Raw genomic sequence first — 19,923 nt, 5'->3', positions numbered from 1 at the left:
GGATGACTTCATCAACAAACTCGACTGACCTCCTGGAACGAATGGACAAAATTGGACTCAAGCAGCTGGTCACTGACCCCCATGCACAAACGAGGGCGACCCTATCTTAAAGACCAGCAACAGAGTTAGATACAGCCACACCAAAGAAGTCCTCTGGGCCGACCACTCCATTGTACACTTCACCATCACCGGACCTCCCCGCACCACCCCCCCAACTACCAGAGCGACCCCTTCCGCAGCTGGACCAAGGTCACCCAGCACCAATGGACCAACTCCCCCAGCATCACCCAGCCCAACGTCACCACAAACCTGAAGCAGGCAGTAGAGAATTTCAACGCCTGAATCACTAGCACCACCAACCAAATCACTGGCACCACCAACAAAGAGGCTCCCACCAAACGAGCCAAAATGCAAAGATACACCAAACAAGCCAGTTGGTACACCTCAGAACTGAGCGCATTGAAACAACTCAAAAGAAGATGGAGCACCAGCAGAAACAACGCTAACAGAGCCATCTTCAAGTCTGCCCTCAACAACTATCATCGCCAGCTCATAGCTGAGAAAAAGGAGGCTCTGACAACGCGAGACTAGCGCCAACCAGACTTAGGAACTCTTCACCATAATCAGAGTTCACCTGCCCATCTGCCACAGAAAACTCGATCCCCACCTCACAGGAACTCTGCAATGCCCTCGCCGACCACTTCAACAAGATAGCCACCATATATACACAGGGCTCGACAAATCCACTCGCCCGCTCGAGTTTGCGAGGGAGAATGGATGAGGACGAGCTATTTTTAGGTCCTACTCGCCCTTTCTGGCGAGTAGGAAGACAAACTAACTTTTGTCCTTTATCTTTTAAAACAGAGCAAAAGTGACAAGATAACAAGATTTAAAGGCATTTTTATTGCTCACCAAGGGACTGATCAATAAAGATGCCTTTAAATCTTGTTAACTTGTCACTTTTGCTCCGTTTTCAGAGACGGAGGTCAAGTAGGTTGCAGTTAGGTCGAGGGGACTAGTACCATTTTTCAGATTTTTTGAGCCCCGATACACCAACTTCGATCTCCAACCCACCGACCCCCTCAGCATTCCATTTCCCATGATCACTTCTGCCGACCACCAGCTCACCACATGGGACCTACTTAGTACACTGAACACAACTACACTAATGAACTCCATCGACGACCTATGCCCCCACCGACTTTTCAACCTCGAAGAGACGAGATCAGTCACCAGCTCCCCGCCATTCACAATGCCTTCATCGCCACAGCCACCTTTTCAGACGTCTGGAAACACGCAGAATCAGATCCCTACTTAAGAAACACTCACAGACCCCAGCGAGCTCCTGAACTACTGCCCCAACTCGCTGCTACCATTTCCCGCACAAGTCCTGGAGAAGGCCATCAACCTCCAACACACTTCCCAAACACTTGGAGAGAAAGAACCTGATAGACCCCTTCCAATACGGATTCAGAGCCAATCACAGCACAGAGACAGCCCTGATTGCCTCAACAGAAGACATCAGCATCCTACTCAACAGAAGAGAATTAGCCACTCTGATCATACTCCAACTCTCCCAGCCTTCGACATCGCCTCCAATCATACACTCATCGATAAGACTGCGCCAGACTGGAATCAGAGATGACGAGCTTAGATGGATGGCATCTTTTCTCACGGGGCGTACCCAGAGAATCAGTCCCCCTTCACCTCCCAACACACCCCCTGCAGCATCTCTCAAAGCTCATCCCTCAGCGTAACCTTCTTCAACATCTTCAGGACACCACTCACAGACCTTGTCAGATTCCACATCATCAACATCTCTTACTCCAATGACACAAAACTCGTCCTCTCACTATCAGTGGACCCCACCATGACAAAGGCCAATTGCCACAACTGTATGAGGAACGTCTTGGCCTGGATGAAGAACAATTGCCTTTAGCTCAAAACGGACACATTTGAAGAGCTGATCTTTGGCAGACACACTGCTCTCTGGAATGACTTCTGGTGGGCATCGGAACTCAAATCCACCCCACTCCTACAGACCATGGCCGAAACCTCAGCATCATCCTGGTCAGCTAACTCTCCATGAAAAGTCAGGTTAACGCCGTCTCCTCAGCATGCTTCCACACTCTGCATGCTCCGCAGAATTTTCAAGTGGCTACCAATCAAGACCAGGAAAACGAGGACACAGGCCCTCATCACCAGCCAGCTGGACTGAGGCAAGGCACTATGCAGGCACCACTACCGAACTCATGAGGAGACTCCAGATGATCCAGAACGCAGCAGTCGGACTGATCCTCAACTGCCCCAGAGAACCCACATTACCCAGCACCTGAAAGACCTCCACTGGCTCCCGATCCAGAAAAGATGCCAATTCAAACTGCTGACCCACACCTACAAAGCCCTCCATGACCAAGGACCTGCCTTCATGAACCACCGCCTGAATTTTCATCTACGAGCCAGGAACCTCCATTCACCTTGCCCTGTCACCGATACGGCGCATCCGCAGCATTGGAGGACGCTCCTTCTCCCACCTCGCCAGCTAAGTCTTGCAACACCCTTCCCCTTCACACCTCACCATTGCGGACAGACTTCTGAGAGGGACTCAAGACCTGGCTCTGACTAATAGCCGCAGCACAGCACCTTGATACCCCTATAGGTCTTAAGCTGCGCTACAAAAGCACTGACTGATGTATGCACTCCGCCCTTAAATGAACTCATACCTTCTCGCTTTCAGGGGCTTTCATTTATCACCCCCCCAGGGTTTTAAAACAAATTTAGAAACAACTTAGCTGAGGTAATGGCTCCACACATCCTTAAACACACCAATTTTGTGGGTGACTTGAATCATCATTGGGAGGCTAAATCCCTTGTAGACTTAGTAGCACTCTTAAACGCACTGTCTGCTTTGGAGAAATCATCTCCATAGTTAAGCCTCTGTCCCTGTCCCTTATTCCACTAATAAAAATGTCACAGCTTACCCTTTGCTCAGATTAGGCTACATTTTGTCATATTAAAAATATGACCATGTATGCAAGTTTTCCTAAGCAATCTTGTGTGGAATTACTGAATGCAAAAACAACAATTGATGGACGGAATGTTGCACAATGGCATAACATTCACCCCCAGTCACAGATCTGGGTTTAATCCATCGTTATTTTGCTTACCACACCAACCCAGATCTGACATGGCCATGTGCAAATCAGTCTTGACCCTGTGCCTCATGGGAACAGTCCAGCCCGAACTGCCAAGCCATGTCTTCTCTGGACCGGAATCAAGCATCCTAGGACCGGTTTCTGGCTATCAGCCTTCATCAGCCAGGATAGCTTGATTCCAGTGGCATGGAGAGCACGGGACTCACGTCTGAGAATACCCGTCCCACTCGGGGTGACAAATGCAAAAACAACAATTGATGGACGGAATGTTGCACAATGGCAAAGCATTCACCCCCAGTCACAGATCTGGGTTTAATCCATCGTTATTTTGTTCACCACACCACCCCAGATCAGACATGCCATATGCAAATCAGTCTTGACCCTGTGCCTCATGGGAACAGTCCAGCCCGAACTGCCAAGCTGAATGACCAAATCAATATCTTACTCTGCCTCTTCCCTAGCTGAGTTGACTCTTCCATCTACGAAGTGCAAGGTTTTTCTCACTGCTATCAGTCTGGCACTCCCTCAAGCTACTCCTCATCCCTCAACTTTGCACTAGGCACAGAGAAGATAGGAACCTAAGTGCTCATCAATCTCTCCTTACAATCCGCCTCTGTTCCATCCATTTGAAAACATGCTACAGACATCCCTCTTCTTTAAAAAAAAAAAAAATCTACCCTAGATCCTCAAGTCCCCAGCAACTATTGGTCTATGACACTTACCTCTTCCTCTAAAATCAGGGAATAGAATGTCAATTCTCAGCAATCGCTGCATCTTCAATCCAACACACTTCTAGACTGGTCTCAGAATTCACTGTAGAACATAACAGAGGCTTCTCACCTGAACGTTTAGAGAATCTTTGTGCCATCAGGGTGGCACTGCCGACTTGATATTATCTGTCATTATTCAACATAATCTATCATTTAATCTTCACATTTATAATTCTGCTCTTAAAGGTTTGGTTATTTTATTTCAAACCGGTCACAATATGTCTCAAAAGCACCATATTGTTCCTCCCAGTCTGCCTTGCCTCAAGGTGTCCCCATGGTTATACATTCAGCCCCACCCTTTTCAATATTTACATTGCTTCCTTGGCCCCACTCATACTTCCACTCAGATTCAAAATAATTTCTTATGCGGACACAAAAAGTATTATGCCCGTCTTTCATAAATCAGTGAGACATTCAGAAGATATGCTGCACTGTCTTGCATGTCAGCAATTGCAGGTTGGATGAACACAAGCTGCCTTAAGCTGAATGGCGAAAAACCTGTGATTCTTTTATTCTGTAATAAACCCTCCTTTTAGCCACCCAGTCAGTGGCCTTCTGAATTTGGTCAACCCGGCGATCCATCATCATATGTAAAAAAGCCTAGGGATTTGGTTTGACCCTAGCCTTTACCCACTGAGTCTTCAAAGCAACAGCTTCTTGCTCTGGCCCTTTTGAGGATCTTCAAGAAAGGTTCTTCCCCTACTACCTGTATCCTCCTTAAATTCAGGCTAATACATCTCGCCTGGTAATTCTTCTATCTTGGCTAGTCACGTTTTCTGCATTGTCCTTAAATAGTTGAAAATGCAGCCGCTAGACTACTTCTCAATATTCCTCAACACTATTCGACCACAAGTCATGTTGCACAATAATACAGACTACCTCTAGCCAAAATCTTCATTTCAAATCGCTTTGTATTCAGATCCTTTTATAAGAAAGGTCCTAATTTATTGCTTAACTCGCTATGCTACTACAGATCTAATTGTGAGCAATACTCTTTCCAATCTCCACTTGGCTTGTGTACCCTCACATTAAGAATGTTGGATAGGGTGGGAGGACATTCTTTCTGTTACTTGCCTACTAAGCTTTGGTACTTAAAACCGGACTGTTAAGCCCCTAGATTAACTTCGTGGCCCACAGACCAGCTATTAGTGCCAGAATGCACCATTGTAGTAACCGCATGCTCTAAAAAAATGTAACTCATTTAATCACACTTCTGCCTCATCTAAAACTTTGGTTGCAAGTGGAGACTGCATGGTGGTTAAGTACATAGGTATGACGACTAACCTCAGCCGTCACCAAACATCAGAACCGCTGAATACTGCCAAGATATTCACAGTTTATCTAATTTTTCATTAATTTCATTATAAAAGACTAAAGAAACCTTTGAGGGAAAAGGAAATACTAATATTGGGGCAAATACACAAAGAAAATAAGGAAGCTAAAACTGGGCAGACAACTGAGCTTTACACTTTGATGGTTGCTCACCAGGAGAGTCGTAAAAAGTAAGATCAGTCAGTTGCAATTAAGCCAAATGGTTAAAAATGTATTTCAAATTAAACTTGTCACAAAGAACATTGTTCTTCATTAGCAAATGTTGTGGTACTATAGCAATAATAAAAGAAAATCGTACAGTGATGGTTAAAGGTGCTCGCCATCTTGAGAATAATCCACTGTAAAATCCTTTTTGCATTCTGTGAATTGATAATAGGTGAGCAAATTATACCAAGAGAGGAAATGCCAATATCTACTAAGAAAAAAATGAATTTATATGAAGACAGTGGAATATTACATTAAGGACATAATAGTTTTCTGAATGCATACCAGTTTAACGGTACATCAACTGGTAACAACAGGTTTAAACAAGGAATTTGCACATTCCTATCTATCTCAAATTATGTATGCATAATGGATAAAAACTTAATTTACCATGCTAAAGGAAGCAACATGTCTTCTTGACCCATATCCTGAACATACTGGAGCAGTGGTCTGTAAGGATGGTACACTATCAGGCAGCAATCCTACAGCAAGTGAAAATGCAAGAAAATAAAAACACAACATTAAGAATGAAACAGTACAATTTCTGACTGCATAATTAAGAAAGACATTGGGGGGTGTTCCTATGAATGGAGGTAAATCTGTTCAAATCTCAGAAGCTTCTTTCATGCAAAGTGAAGCGAAGTTGCTGATCCAGAGGTTAATATACCCCATTTGTTACACCAAACACCTACGTTTTACTCATTGAACCCCAAAAGGAAATCCAGTAAACCAACACCAAGCTGCACCTTTTGTTCATGACAGGAACTTAAAAAAGAGCATATACTAAAGACACAGTTATTATCAATGCCCAGAGACAAATCTGTTTCCAGTGTGATCTACACAAACATTTGCCACTTTTTATTTGGTAAGGCAGAATATCAATAGTTACAAGTAGAACTTGAGCAAGATTAGTGAACATGTATTTGAAAGAATCTGATGCAGATTTGTATAGCGGAATAACTAACATTTTAGTTACCTTACATAGAATAGCCAGTGAAAATATATATTTTGTAGGGCAATGGTAGAATAGTTTTTTTTTTTGTTCGAAACAAAGGTTACAACCTTTTTTTACGAGGAATAATACCCCAACAATAAGTTTTTAAGCAGATAAAAGTGACAGCCAAATTCTAAATATAAAACACACAATATACATACCATTAGTTCTAAAAGGTAGAACTCACATTCGAGAATCTGAAAATGAAAATAAAAACATTGGATTTTAAACGAAAGGACTGATATTTTTCACTTGAAATGAAAGAAAATAATATGGACAACAATCAAGCAAAAGAGACTTTGAGGCATATTACGGCACCATGCAAGAACATTTCAAATAGAATGCTACATTAAAGGAAAGGATCCGTCATTTCGGACTGGGAGGTCAAACTAATATAAAGATGGTAAAACGTGCTGGATGGACTGGAATGTGGGCAAGAATGATTACAGTGGCAGAGATCAATGTAAGCTTTCCATCGGTCACTTTGTTTTCCCACTGTGAGCCCCAAGTGAAACAGGTACACTCTGACGAGCTTTTAACAGCTCGCTGTGCTATGTGAATTATGGGTCACCTTAAAGATGAAGGCAAACAAGGGTAAAACATGTTTGTGTTTCCAGCACTTTTAGGCAATTTGCAGCTGACCTGTCCATATTTTCACAGCAATGTTTATTTAAAATTCAGGAGAACGTAGTTGCATGTATTGAATGTGCCAACAAGACATACGTTATGCAAATTTAAGTTAAAGTAAGTTTAGGTCTATAAATGAGTTCTCTCAACTATGCCATTTTATGTAACAAATAATGGATGCTAATAGCAATTAATTTAAAAAATCCAAAAAGGGATCGATCATGCTTTATGTCTGTTGTACTCCTTAAATGAAAAAAGTTCTCAAATTGCTATGAGGATAATAATTTACACACTGATATACAAAACATTTAACACCTGTAATACAAATATGTGCCACTGAGAAAAGTCAATTACCATTTCCTAATCAAATTTTTGTTTCTGTGAAGACCTGCTTTCTCGGCTATGTCTGAGCGCATAACTGGCATGCCACAAGCCCAGAAACCGTAAGTGGAAAGTTATACAGCTCTCACGTAACAATTGCAATCTTGGTCACGAAACTAAAACTGCTGATCAATTTTAAAGGTTGGAGCAGGACTGTCGCAAACGGAATTCCATATTGTAAGTATTCGAGTTTATTTCCAAAAAGCTTCAGGCAGCTTATGGGTTGCAAACCAACACCAAATAGATTTCTAAAAGTAGAAACTTGAAGACTTTTACTTAAATATCAATTGTTTTAATCAAGGTGGGTGCTCTAAACAACATTACGAGGACCCTGCTACTACAATTAAGCAAGGCAAATCTTTACTTAGGGGAAACATAAAAAGTAATTGAAGCAGTACTCTCTACTTCCAACTGAATGAGCAGGTCACATCACTAATAAGAACAATGTAAAGGGATCTTTGCAAACATAGAGCCCATAACGGAGTGCTCAAGTAATTACACTGAGGAGTTACGAGTTCTTACTTGTAGACACAGCTACCTACACTGCCAGCGTGTCAGAAGATTACAGAGGTTGTACAAGAATTTGCACTGCTTGTACACAGCCATGTGAATGTGGAGAAAACATTCACAATAGAGTATTCTTCTGGAGTAGTAAAAGTCGTCCTTCATTATTAAGAACGCTGATAAGGTGTAGTGACAGTTGTATGAAATAAACCTATTAGAATCTTTGTGAATCAGGCCCTCGGTGTTTCATTTGTAAAAGAATAAGTACCGGCGCCCAAATGTTTGCTCAGAAGCCTACAGCTGGCTCTATCGAGGGTCAGGTGTGAAATCCCAAGGCTGCCTAGTCTTGATTCCACCAGATGCCTCCATCCAGCACCAGACCTGTCATTATCTCACTTTTACAGGGGTTTTTCTCATACCTCATGAAGTCCGGCACTGGTTGTTATTTATCCCTGGAGCCTCTCCGGTTTGTTTGACTCACTTAATCTGACTTTTTTGGTACCCCCTGAAGTGCTCTTCTCCATGTCCGGTCTCCCAGACGTGATCTGTTTTTCAAACCCTTGTACTTTTCCCCCTCTACCATCCATGCCCCTTACGACTTGTTTTCTATCTTATCTAATTTGCTCTATTAACTGATGTACTTATGTACCACTGTTTTTGTCTATTCTATGGGTTTCTCTAGTAACTCGTGTAACTTTGTAACACTGTTCTTTTGGAACAATATTCCTCATGTAAAGTGCTCAGATACCTGCGGGTCTAGCCAGCGCTATATAAAACTCTTCAAATAAATAAAGAATTGGATGCCCTGGAAACTTGCCTCCTTTGAGCACTCGACCCCATCACCCTAAAAGAGTCTGGGTGTCTGTTTAGGTTTCAGTAATTTATTACAGTTCTTCCAATTTTCAAGTTAAGTTGAGTCTAGACTACCATTAAGTTGATGGTTCTAAGGAGTACGTTGATAAGATTTTTGGGCCATCGTAGTTTGGGTACCTTTAAAGCAAAATCATAGTTTATGGCCAATATCATGTTGGTACACAAAGCTGTATGGCGCAGAATCAAAATGGTTGCTGCTCACTTACACCAACTTTCCAACGTTTAGCTTGCAACAGTGCTCACATTTGACGATGTGACAACTTGCCAAGTAACTACATTTTAAGTGGGATGAAGATAAGGAATGTAGCCATCTTTATATGTATTAGCATCTCGTTAGAGGATAAGTCAAACAATTATGTCCTGAAGATCATATGGCTGGACATATCATGGGCATTCAGGAAGTACATGACAGATTTTTGTAACACAAGCTCACTCAAAATTTCAAAGGCAAAATGTCATACCCCTACCTGTTGGATGAATAGGTTTCCCAGACAAACATTTCTGGTGTCCTACACTGGAGTCCCCAGCCAGGATCAACCCGGCATTTGAATGGGCAGTTGTGGCCTTCAGGCGGATTGAGTCTTCCGCATCGAAAGAGATGAGGAATCTCCAACAGAGACGTCAACAGCACCAGTCTATGGAGCATACACCAGGATGCTAACGACATAACCACTGCATGCCACTTTAAAATCTTAATGTACTTCATAGCACTAGATGACTCCTTCATACAAGGGTCACTCATGGCTTTGCTTCCTTTAAGTCTTCTAATTCCACCGGTTGTTCTGCATGCCAAGAACATGCTGGGCTTTTCCTTTTGGACAGTCTCCGCTCTTGCGGAGCCGAGAACACACAGCAGACAGGCAGGTTTCTGCGCTCTAGGCAGAAACTCCATTCGTTTGGCAGAATATAAAAACTTCAAGCAAAGCCCTCTCACCTCCGAGACTGAATGTCATGCAGACACCAGCCATGGTCACACAGCAGGTCTTCGAGTCTTCTGCATAGTACTCCCTGCCTTGGCCATGAATTTGGAACAAAGAGGTGTTTTTGATCAAACTTTTATACTCATTTTTACAATACGGAGATCCACTGCATAAGATTATGAATCTGTTTAGGTTGGTTTCTATTTCAAATGTGATATCCTAGCTGTTCCTCAGACACAGCTTTGTGAAAGGTGAGGGGCTCTTACTGCAGGTAGCAATTATGATGGGCACAAACAGGAGTATCCATATACAATGGCACAATGAAGTATACGATCTCTGCAAATAGTGGCAATCAGGGATAGGTAAAAGGGCAGGACATTAATAGAAATTTCCTCAATTTGAACAACTGTAACTGCAGTCCCAGTCCTCATATCTGTCAAATGGAAGTGCCTAGAAGGAACTAATCAGCAACCCTTTGCTAAAAAGGCCTCACTAATTGTCCAAGGGTAACCCCCTCTTCATTCTCCTTCCCTTCAATATCTGGACCTCCAACCACAGGAATAAAGTCAATATACTTTCACTGTCTGGGGAAGCGGTCTCCACTCCGCATTCTTTCAACATGCTAAACCCGTGCCCATCCAAAATGGATTCCACCTTTGCCAGTACTTAAGACTCTCACCACCCACTCTAGGTCTACTGCAATGCATGTGCTACAAACTCACTGCACATACAAGCTTTTGACATGTACACCAAATGCCAGCACACGGATCTTGAGTTCACATAAAAGCAGAGAAGAGTCAGTAGATCATACACGCCTTGACACTGATAAAAAGGTATGATCACAAAACAACTTGGTAAGCTGCCACCACAGATTTGTGCGACTTGCCCGGAGCATGGACAGTAGTCATGTGCTCTCAATGAGGAAACACAGCGGGTGCCCTCCAGAATGCAGTACAGGTTCTGAACCTGGTATTACCAAGGAAAGGCTTAGGCCTCTGCACAAACGCTTGATTACTGTAGTGTCAAAGGCATCAAAAAGTCGGATACCTGTTTCACAAGTAGTCAGGGACTCAGGGAAGGGTATAAGCCTATTCAACCTGGACCCTAATGCCAAGGAGATATGCACACTGGTCTGAGGGGGCTACTAGCAGAGTGGGGAAGAGACCCTGGTGAGACAGGAGGCTCTCAAACTCTGTTACATGACAGCTTACTTAAGGACAACCAAATAGCGATTGCCACTGGGTGGTTAAAGAGTACTAATAATGGAGCTTTTCAGAACCTAATATTGAACAGTTGCTTTGTAGCAGCTAGTGGAGTTGCTGTCATTAGAAGGATCAAATAGGATATTCGAAGTAAAAGGAAGATCCAAGGAAAATCACAGGCTATTCTTGGGAGAGCTCTACAGACCAGACAGGACTACTATCACAGCCAATACACATGGTTCTTGCAATTTCCCACTCTACAAGGTGGGGGTTTAAAGGAGGATCCCTAATGATAAGGGAACGTTGCTAACTCCTTGTCCCCATAGCGTAATGAAACTCCGAGTTAAACAGCTAAACAGAATCACATGAGACTAAGTGGACATGAAGACAGTACTGTTTCAGGATATCTGCACTGCCACAAGAATGAGAGGAAGAAACCTGTAGAGCACTTTTGAAAACCAAGATCAAAATAAAAGCAGCGTCCATCACAAGGCAGCACAAGGACAGATACATAGTGGTGGGAAACGGCAAACACTACAATGAGCAACACGGTTAGGAGTGATTGCCGCAGAGTTTAAACCTTTCCTGAGAAAGTCTACAAGAAGCAACACTGAAATGAACCACTCTGGTGGTCATGAGCTTCGAAAATAAATCAAACCACAAAAGTTCGAAACAGAACTTAAGTATCAATGAAAGAAAATGCTACTTACCAGTATGCATCTGTTCTTGGCATGTGGAGCTGCAGAGTTCTACACTTTGCATTAGATCACCACCTGGTGTAGGGCTCGGATGATTGCATGTTGTTGTCGTCTTGAAAGAAGGCTTTTGTAGTCACGAGATAGGCGACTCCTCCCTTGGACGATAGTGCCCATGGGCATCGGCTCCATCCTTAGATTGTTTTTCGCCATGGTGGGAAATGATGAGTTAGTAGAAATATAGAAGGGATGTCCATGTGTATATCTAATTAAGATGAAACTGGAACAGATACACAGTTCCAGGAAGGCGGGAGGGCGTGTAGAACTCTGCAGCTCTACATGCCAAGAACAGATGCATACTGGTAAGTAGCATTTTCCATTTGAGGCATATAAGCTGCAGATACTACACTTTGCATTGATTGTGCAGCAGTGTCCCCCCTAGCTGTGGTCACCTGTATCCGTTGCAGTAGTTTGAAAGAGTTTTTAGGACAGCTTGGCCTCCTGCAGCTTGCTGCTTGGCTTGCACATCAACACAGGAGTGTTTAGTGAAGATGTGTGTTGTAGACCCTGTTGCTGCCTTGCAGATGTCTTCTAGGGGAATGTTCCCTAAGAAAGCCATGGAGACTCCTAGTTTGCGTGTGGAGTGCACTCTAGGAGGGACGGTTAATGTACGTTTTGCTTTTTGATAGCATATTTGTATACATTTTACAATCCACCTTGCAATTCCAGCTTTAGAGATGGGGTTGCCCTTACGTGGGACAGAAAGCTACAAACAGTTGCTTTGTTTTGCGAAAGGATTTGGTCCTATCTATATAATAGAGAAGAGCTCTTTTAACGTCTAGGGTGTGTAGAGCTCTTTCTGCTACAGAGTCTGAGATTGGTTTAAATGAAACGGAGTAATGACTTTTGGAAGGAATTTAGGATTTGTTCTGAGAACCACTTTATTACGGTGTAATTGTAAAAAAGGTTCTTGTATAGTGAAAGCTTGAATCTCACTGACTCTCCAAAGAGAGGTAATAGCTACTAGAAAAGCTGTTTTCCATGTGAGGAATTGCAGTTCACATTTGTGTAGAGGTGCAAAAGGTGGTCCCATGAGCCTTGTAAGAACAATGTTTAGGTTCCACACTGGAGAGGGTGGTAACCTGGGAGGAATGATTCTTTTTAATCCTTCCATAAACGCTTTAATAGCAGACACCTTAAATAAAGACAGATGTTGTCTATTTTGTAAATATGCTGCAATTGCTGCCAGATGCAGGCGTATAGATGAATATGCCAAGTTACATCTTTGTAAATGTAGAAGGTAGCAAATGATATTTTGGATGGAAGCATCTAGGGGATCAATTTGGTTATTGTTGCAGTAAATGGCAAATCTTTTCCATTTAGCAGCATAGCAGACTCTAGTAGTAGGTCTCCTGGCTTCCTTAAGGATATTCATACAGTCTGGTGGTAGGTTAAGATAACCAAACTCAAAGACCTCAGGAGCCAGATCACCAGATTCAGTTGGCTTGGGTCTGGATGTCTGATGTCTTCAGGGTTCTGCGCTAGCAGGGATGGTGTCCGACGTAGTTTTTGATGTGGAACTAGGGATAGTTCTAGCAGTGTTGTACACCATGGTTGGTGTGCCCATGTGGGAGCTACTAAAATCAGTTTGAGCGACTGTTGTCGTAGCTTGCGTTCTATTAGTGGCAGTGGCAGAAAACCGTACGCAAACCTGCCTGACCAGTTAATCCATATCGCATTGCCCTTGGACAGAGGGTGTGGAAACCTGGCGGCGAAGTTTGGGCATTTAGCGTATTCGTGTGTGGCGAACAGATCTATGTCTGGATGACCCTTGTGAAAGAATGGTAGAAGACCTTGCGGGTGTAGTTCCCATTCGTGAATTTGTTGTGTCTGTCGACTTAACAGATCTGCTATCTGATTGTGAACTCCTGGAAGGTGTTCTGCTAACAGATATATGTAAGGTGGAATGCCCATCTCCAAATGTTCTGTGCAAGCTGGGACAGCTGTAGAGAGTGTGTGCCCAACCCCCCCCCTTTTTTGTATATAGTACATGGCTGTCATGTTGTCAGTCCGGATTAAGACAGCTTTGTTTTGTACTTGGAAAGTTTTGAGAGCCAAGAATATTGCTAGCGGCTCTAGGTGGTTGATATGGAACGATCTTTGTTGAATGGTCCATTGCCCGTGAGTTCCACCACTGCAGAGAGCGATGTGTGCGGCTGTCCACCAACATCAGGTCTGTTAGTTGTCCTTGAGCCTGATTCCACTGTTGTGCTAGACATTCCTGTAACTGACTTATTTGCAGTCTTGCATATGGTACAATAAAGATGCAAGATGCCATCATGCCTATTAGTCTCATGAACATTCTGGCTGGGAGAGAGTGTTGATGTTGAAACTTTGTAACTAAGGCTTGAATGCTCTGTATCCTTGCTGGACTGGGATACGCTAGAGCTGTAGACGTGTTTATTGTAGCCCCTAAATATTGATGTACATGAGAGGGCTGTAGGTGCGACTTGGTGTAGTTGGTTGTGAACCCTAAGTAGTGCAATGTTTGAATTGTCTGAGATGTGTGTTGGACACACTGATTGAATGACTTGGCTTTTATGAGCCAGTCGTCTAGATATGGGAAGACATGTATCTATTGTCTTTTGAGATGTGCTGCTGCTACTACTGCTAGGCACTTTGTGGACACTCTTGGTGCAGTTGTTACCCCGAATGGAAGGACTTTGAATTGATAATGCTGTCCTTCCAGTACAAAACTCAGATACTTCCTGTGAGAAGGATGTATAGGAATGTGGAAGTAGGCGTCCTTTAGATCTAGTGTTGTAAGGAAGTCGCCTTGTTGAAGCAATGGGAGCACTTGTTGTAAAGTGATCATATGAAAATTATCTGAGTGTATATAGTGATTGAGGGGCCTGAGGTCGAGAACTGGTCTGAGTGTCCCGTCCTTTTTGGGTATTAGAAAGTATAGCGAGTAAATCCCTGTTCCTTGATGTTGTAAAGGAACTATTTCTATTGCGTCCTTTTGAAGAAGTGATAGGACTTCTTGTTTGAGCAGTGTAAGATGTTCTGCAGACATTGGACGCTGCCTGGGTGGTATGTGTGGAGGGGTAGCTGTAAGTTCGAGGCAGTAGCCATACTGGATAATTTGTCTTACCCACCTGTCTGTTGTGATGGAATTCCAGACAGGTAGGAACTGTGTTAGTCTGCCCCCACAGGAGAGGAGTGCTGTTGGGGAGCAGAGGGAAGTCACTATTTTGTGGTGGAAAAGGTTCAATTATTGCTGTTACCTCTACCTCTTCCTTTATTGTTGTTGCCTCTATAGCCTCCTCTAAAATATCCTTTACTGGAGGTGTCTGTGTATTGGATTTGAAGGAAGCTGTATTGTCTGCTCCAGTCTGTTTGGAGCCTCCTCTATAGAAGGAGCGACGAAAGGAGCCTCTAGCTTGTGTGGAAAGCCATAGATTTGGCTGTATCGGTGTCTTTCTTCATTTTCTCAAGTGCTGTGTCTACCTCTGGTCCAAACAATTGATGTTGGTTGAATGGCTGATTTAAGATGGAAGTTTGCACTTCTTGCTTAAATACTGAAATGCGTAGCCACGCATGACGTCTAAGTAGGACACTAGTGTTTACAGCTCTAGACGCAGTGTCTGCTACATCTAGTGCACACTTGATTGAGGCATTTGAAATGAACTTGCCTTCCTGTATAAGGTCGTTTGCCTAGGCCTTATATTGGTCAGGTAGATGTTGTAGTAATGTCTCTAACTGATCATAGTGAGCCCTGTCATATCTTGCAAGGAGGGCTTGTGTGTTAGCTATACGCCATGTATTGCTAGCTTGTGCAGCTATCCTTTTGCCTGAAGCATCTATCACCTTAGATTCTTTATCAGGGGGTGGTGCTTAACCTGATGTCTGTGAGTTTACTCTTTTTCTAGCATTTGACACGACTAGGGAATCTAAGGGTAGCTGTCCCTTAATGTAGGCAGGATCCCCAGGAGCAGGCCTGTACTTTTTCTCAATCCTAGGGTTTAGAATCCTAGCAAGTACAGGATCTTTACATACTTCTGGAGCATGTTTGATGACCCCTTTAATCATTGGCAGAATTTGAACAGACTTTTGTGATTGTTCAAACGTATCTAATAAAAAGTCTTCATCTGAATGCATGGTGACCCCATGATTGATGGTAGCCCTATTCAGTAAGTGCCCAAAACCAATATTGTCTTATGGGGAGAAGGTTTTGATGGATATGAATGTGGGTCAGGAATATCTGGCACATCTTGTGGGTTTGGGTACTCCCAATCTGGATCATCAATAGGGTAGGGAAAAGGCTCATCTGGGTCTACCCCTCCCCCTATGCTATACTCATCATCATTTGGAGGTGTATGTGGTGAAGAATGAGGAGGAGTGTTTTCAGGAGAATTTTGTGGTGAAATGTTAAGAGGACTAGGAGATGAAGGAGATGGAAGTATAGGAGAAGAAGGGTGCATAGGAGATGTGGCAGAGTCCTCCTTCTTGACAGGCACTGCAGGTGTAGGTGCTGTGTCGGACTTCCTCTTCCTGTGTAGTGTAGTGGGTACATGACCTGACTTTGGGCCAAAGTAGATTCAGCCCGGCTGGTGAGAATTCCTAGATTCAAGAAAGTCTGGGCAGGAGGAAGATCCTTTAGGGTGGCTGCGGCCAAACTCTGGAACAGTCTACCGTGGGAGATTAGACAAGTTGACAAACTTCTCCCGTTTAGAAAATGTGTGAAGACCTGGCTGTTCCCCATTGGCTGAGTTCATTGGTTCCTTCCGGACTCCCCTCTCCCTCACTTCTCATGGAGCATCAGCGCCAGGATGCCTGCAAGGCGACAGTGCGCACTTTAAGACTTATAAATAAATAAATAGATCTTTTGTAGAGGATCAGGTTGGAAAAGGTCTTCTCCTTGCGGAACCTTTGCTGGTGCAGATTTTTTTCGGTTCCGGGCGTGGTTATTGCTTGCCTTTCGCCTTAGGAGTCGTTACTGTGTCCTTTGGCGTAGATTTCGGCACCAAAGGTATTTTTTTCGGAGTTGTAGGTTGTTTCGAGGGCTTGAGCGCATCGGAATCAGGCCTTGTAGGTTTCGGTACCGAAGATATTGGCTTCGGAGTAGAAGCTGGTCTCGTCGGCCTCGAGGCGTCAGACGCTGGCTTCATAGTTTTGTCTTTAGAAGTCGACGGTTTCGGAGCCAGGATTTCTTTCGGTGCCGAGGGAGTTGGTGGGACCGGCAGGTGCGGCTTGCTCGGTAAGGAGCTACCAGAAGGCTTGAGTATTTTCTTCTGAGTCGGGCTCGATGGCGGAGCTTTCAAAGTGTTTTTTCGGTCGTGACTGGGCCCCGGAGGTGGAGTGTTGACCTTTGCCTTCGATTTGGGTGCTTGGGTATGGGGCAGGGGCAGTAGTACTCACGCGCTGACCCGATGGTATGGAGTCATCGGAGTCGTCTGCCCCGGATACGATTCGGAGATCGTCTGAATCTTCTTCGGGGACGAGCGGAACTTCTTCGTTGAAGATATCCACCGGTTCCGGAGCCGATCTCTGCATGTCGTGTCGACGGGACATCCAATCTCGAATGGTCTTATTGGATCAAAAGGATGCACAGGCTGTATAGCTGGATTTGTCGTGTTCTGGCGATAAGCACAGGTTACAAACCTCGTGATGGTCACTGTGTGGAAACTTTGCTCCACAATCGGGGCACCTTTTGAATGGCGTCCTTTCCATGACTAGAATCGAGCTGATGGAGTTGAGTTAACATTTATCGATATCGAAAGTAGTTTGGTGAAGTTTGAATAAGTTTTTACAAATCGAAGTACTTGAAAAGTAGATTTCGAACCGGAGCGGAAAAGTTTCATCCGAACCCAGTGGCGGAAAAAAACAATCTAAGGATGTAGCCGATGCCCATGCGGACTATCGTCCAAGGGAGGAGTCACCTATCTCGTGACTACAAAAGACTTCTTCCAAAACGACAACAACATGCAATCATCCGAGCCCAACACCAGGTGGCGATCTAATGCAAAGTGTAGAATCTGCAGCTCATATGCCTCGAACATTTAATTTAGGTAGGCAATCTGCCAGCTCCGACCACAAGGACTGTTTGGTTTGCTCAAAAATCGAGATCTTATGCACCTAGTGTCATCGAAGATTAAAGAGTTTGTTAGACAACAATGGGTGGGGATGGAGCACCCAGGCATAGTGCCTAGCCCCCACCCCCCAAATCAGCCCCAGCAATCTTTCTGCAGCCCGTCGGGGGCAGATAGGAGGTGTTTTCCTCTAATCTGCCCCCGGCAGGGAGCAGAAAGCCCACTAGACTCCCAAGGATTGTTTCGGCGCGGGAGTTTTTTTGGCTCACTCTGGTAAAAAACGAATAGTTATAATCTTATGTATTTGTACATTCTACTTCCCCTTTCTACAGCCCCGTTTGGTATGTGCTTTGCCTTTGTTGTAAACATTCCACAGATGACTCCAGCTGACTGGAACCTGCGGTGGTGTAAAGAAATAATAAGGAAGACTCCAGCATACATCAGTGTTTCATCTTCTTTATTGTAACATGGGGACGGTTCACCATCACCCCCAATGCCTTCTCCAGTGCCAGCTGTACACCAAATTCTCAAGATCTTGTTTAAGCAAACCTGTGAGTACCTTATTATGCTCAGAGCTTACTGCTTCGGCTGCTATTTTCATACTCCTGCCCAATTGGAGTAGCCCGTAGCTGTTTTACTTCTGGCCCCAGTCAGTGATTATTTTAAGCTGTCTTCGGTCTAGTCTGAAGGGTGACAGCATGGGAGCATGTCTCCACTGTGAGCCACCGTGTTCTTTCCTTATGGAAGTAGCTGATCGGTCCAATTTCCTTTTCCAGATCACTCTATATTCTGATCAGCCGAGGGAGGACCTTCTTTTAGCCGCCTGTCAGGTTGCATGCTGATGGGCACAACTGTTACTTGTTATGAAATATGCAGCGTGGGAGCCCGACTCCGCTGTGAGCCGTCCAGCTCGTCTAACGAGGGTGATTTCCCCCCTTGAGCTGCCTGTCTGGCCATCACGCGGATAGGCACAGCTTTTCCTTGTTGTGATATTGGCATTTTCCTCAGTAATATTTTCACGCTGTGTGGCACCACCTGCACTTTCTAAACAGGACTACCTTCCTTCCTGGGAGAACAATCGTCGCCTGTCAGTTTTCACACGGATAGCCACAGCTATCTATCAGAATATTGGCTCAGTCTGTCAGTCATTTTCTACATAGCAGAGCCCAGCCTGCAGTTTTAACTGCATTTTTCTTTCTTCCTTTTCAACACAATGCTTTGTTTGATCTCGCTGATGGGAACAGCTTTTCCTCATTTGAACTGTCAAGAGAAACCATCGCCTGTCAGCTACTTATGCCAATTTCAAGCTCTACCTGCAGTTCCTGAACAGTATTACTCACCGTCTTGGGTGAACATATGCCGCCTGTCAGTTCTTATCACGCTGATTTTCCTTGTTGGGAACTGTTCAAGTACTTTCTACAGTTAATTATTTTGTTTCACATGTAACGCAAGTATTGTTTCTTGGGGAGGTTCTTTGGTATTTCTAGGGTTACATATCCTGTCTCTCCTAGTGTGCAACTATGGCCACAGCGAACATGTCGCAACCACCCCCTTTTCTGACCCAGGTGGGAGAACCTCTATTACCATGGAAACAGTGGTTTGGGTAATTGGAGTCCTATCTAATTGCCATAGGAGGGGAGAAATGTTCTCCATTACGTAAATTACACACACAACTTCACAATCTGGGTATTAGGGGTCACAAAACAGAACATTTCTGTCTCCATGTATGAAGATAGTGATAGTGACGAAGATGAAAATATCTACCAGGTCACAGTGAATAGGCTAGAAAAACATTCCGGGAAGAAAATCTATGAGGTGCTGGAAAGGCACAATTTGTTTTCGAGGATACAAGGAAAAAATGAGAACGTAAAACTTTTCGTTGCTGCATTAAAAGGCCTAGCTAATACATGTGAGGTTAAGTCTCTTCAAAATTCCCTTATCAGGGACTAGTCTGGTGCACCAACAACCCAAAAATTCAAGAAAGACTCCTGGTGGCTAACCCTTATGTTAAGGAAGCTACAGATATAGAGGTAGGGTTTGAACCCACCGCTGATTGTATGGTTGCTATGAAGGGGGAGGGAGACAAACAGGCAGATGTCAATATTATAAATTAACATGCTGTTGGAAAGGAGAGTAAGACCAAAATTATCAACACTCTGCTGTTAGGCACTAAA

General features: G+C 43.9%; 1 protein-coding gene across 1 annotated transcript in view; it reads right to left on the bottom strand.

The window, feature by feature from the left end:
- Positions 1 to 19,923, bottom strand: part of CCNC (cyclin C) — a 249,084-nt gene that overhangs the window by 108,297 nt on the left and 120,864 nt on the right. Inside the window, exons 7-8 of the mRNA XM_078648206.1 lie at positions 6,617 to 6,652; positions 5,852 to 5,943 (exon numbers count right to left, since the gene is read on the bottom strand). Of these exons, the coding sequence (XP_078504332.1) occupies positions 5,852 to 5,943; positions 6,617 to 6,652 (128 nt within the window). The remainder of the gene's footprint in view (positions 1 to 5,851; positions 5,944 to 6,616; positions 6,653 to 19,923) is intronic.

This window comes from Lissotriton helveticus, chromosome 6 (genome assembly GCF_964261635.1).
Source record: "Lissotriton helveticus chromosome 6, aLisHel1.1, whole genome shotgun sequence".
NCBI classification, from domain to species: domain Eukaryota; kingdom Metazoa; phylum Chordata; class Amphibia; order Caudata; family Salamandridae; genus Lissotriton; species Lissotriton helveticus.
This window is presented reverse-complemented; position numbering and strand designations above follow the sequence as displayed.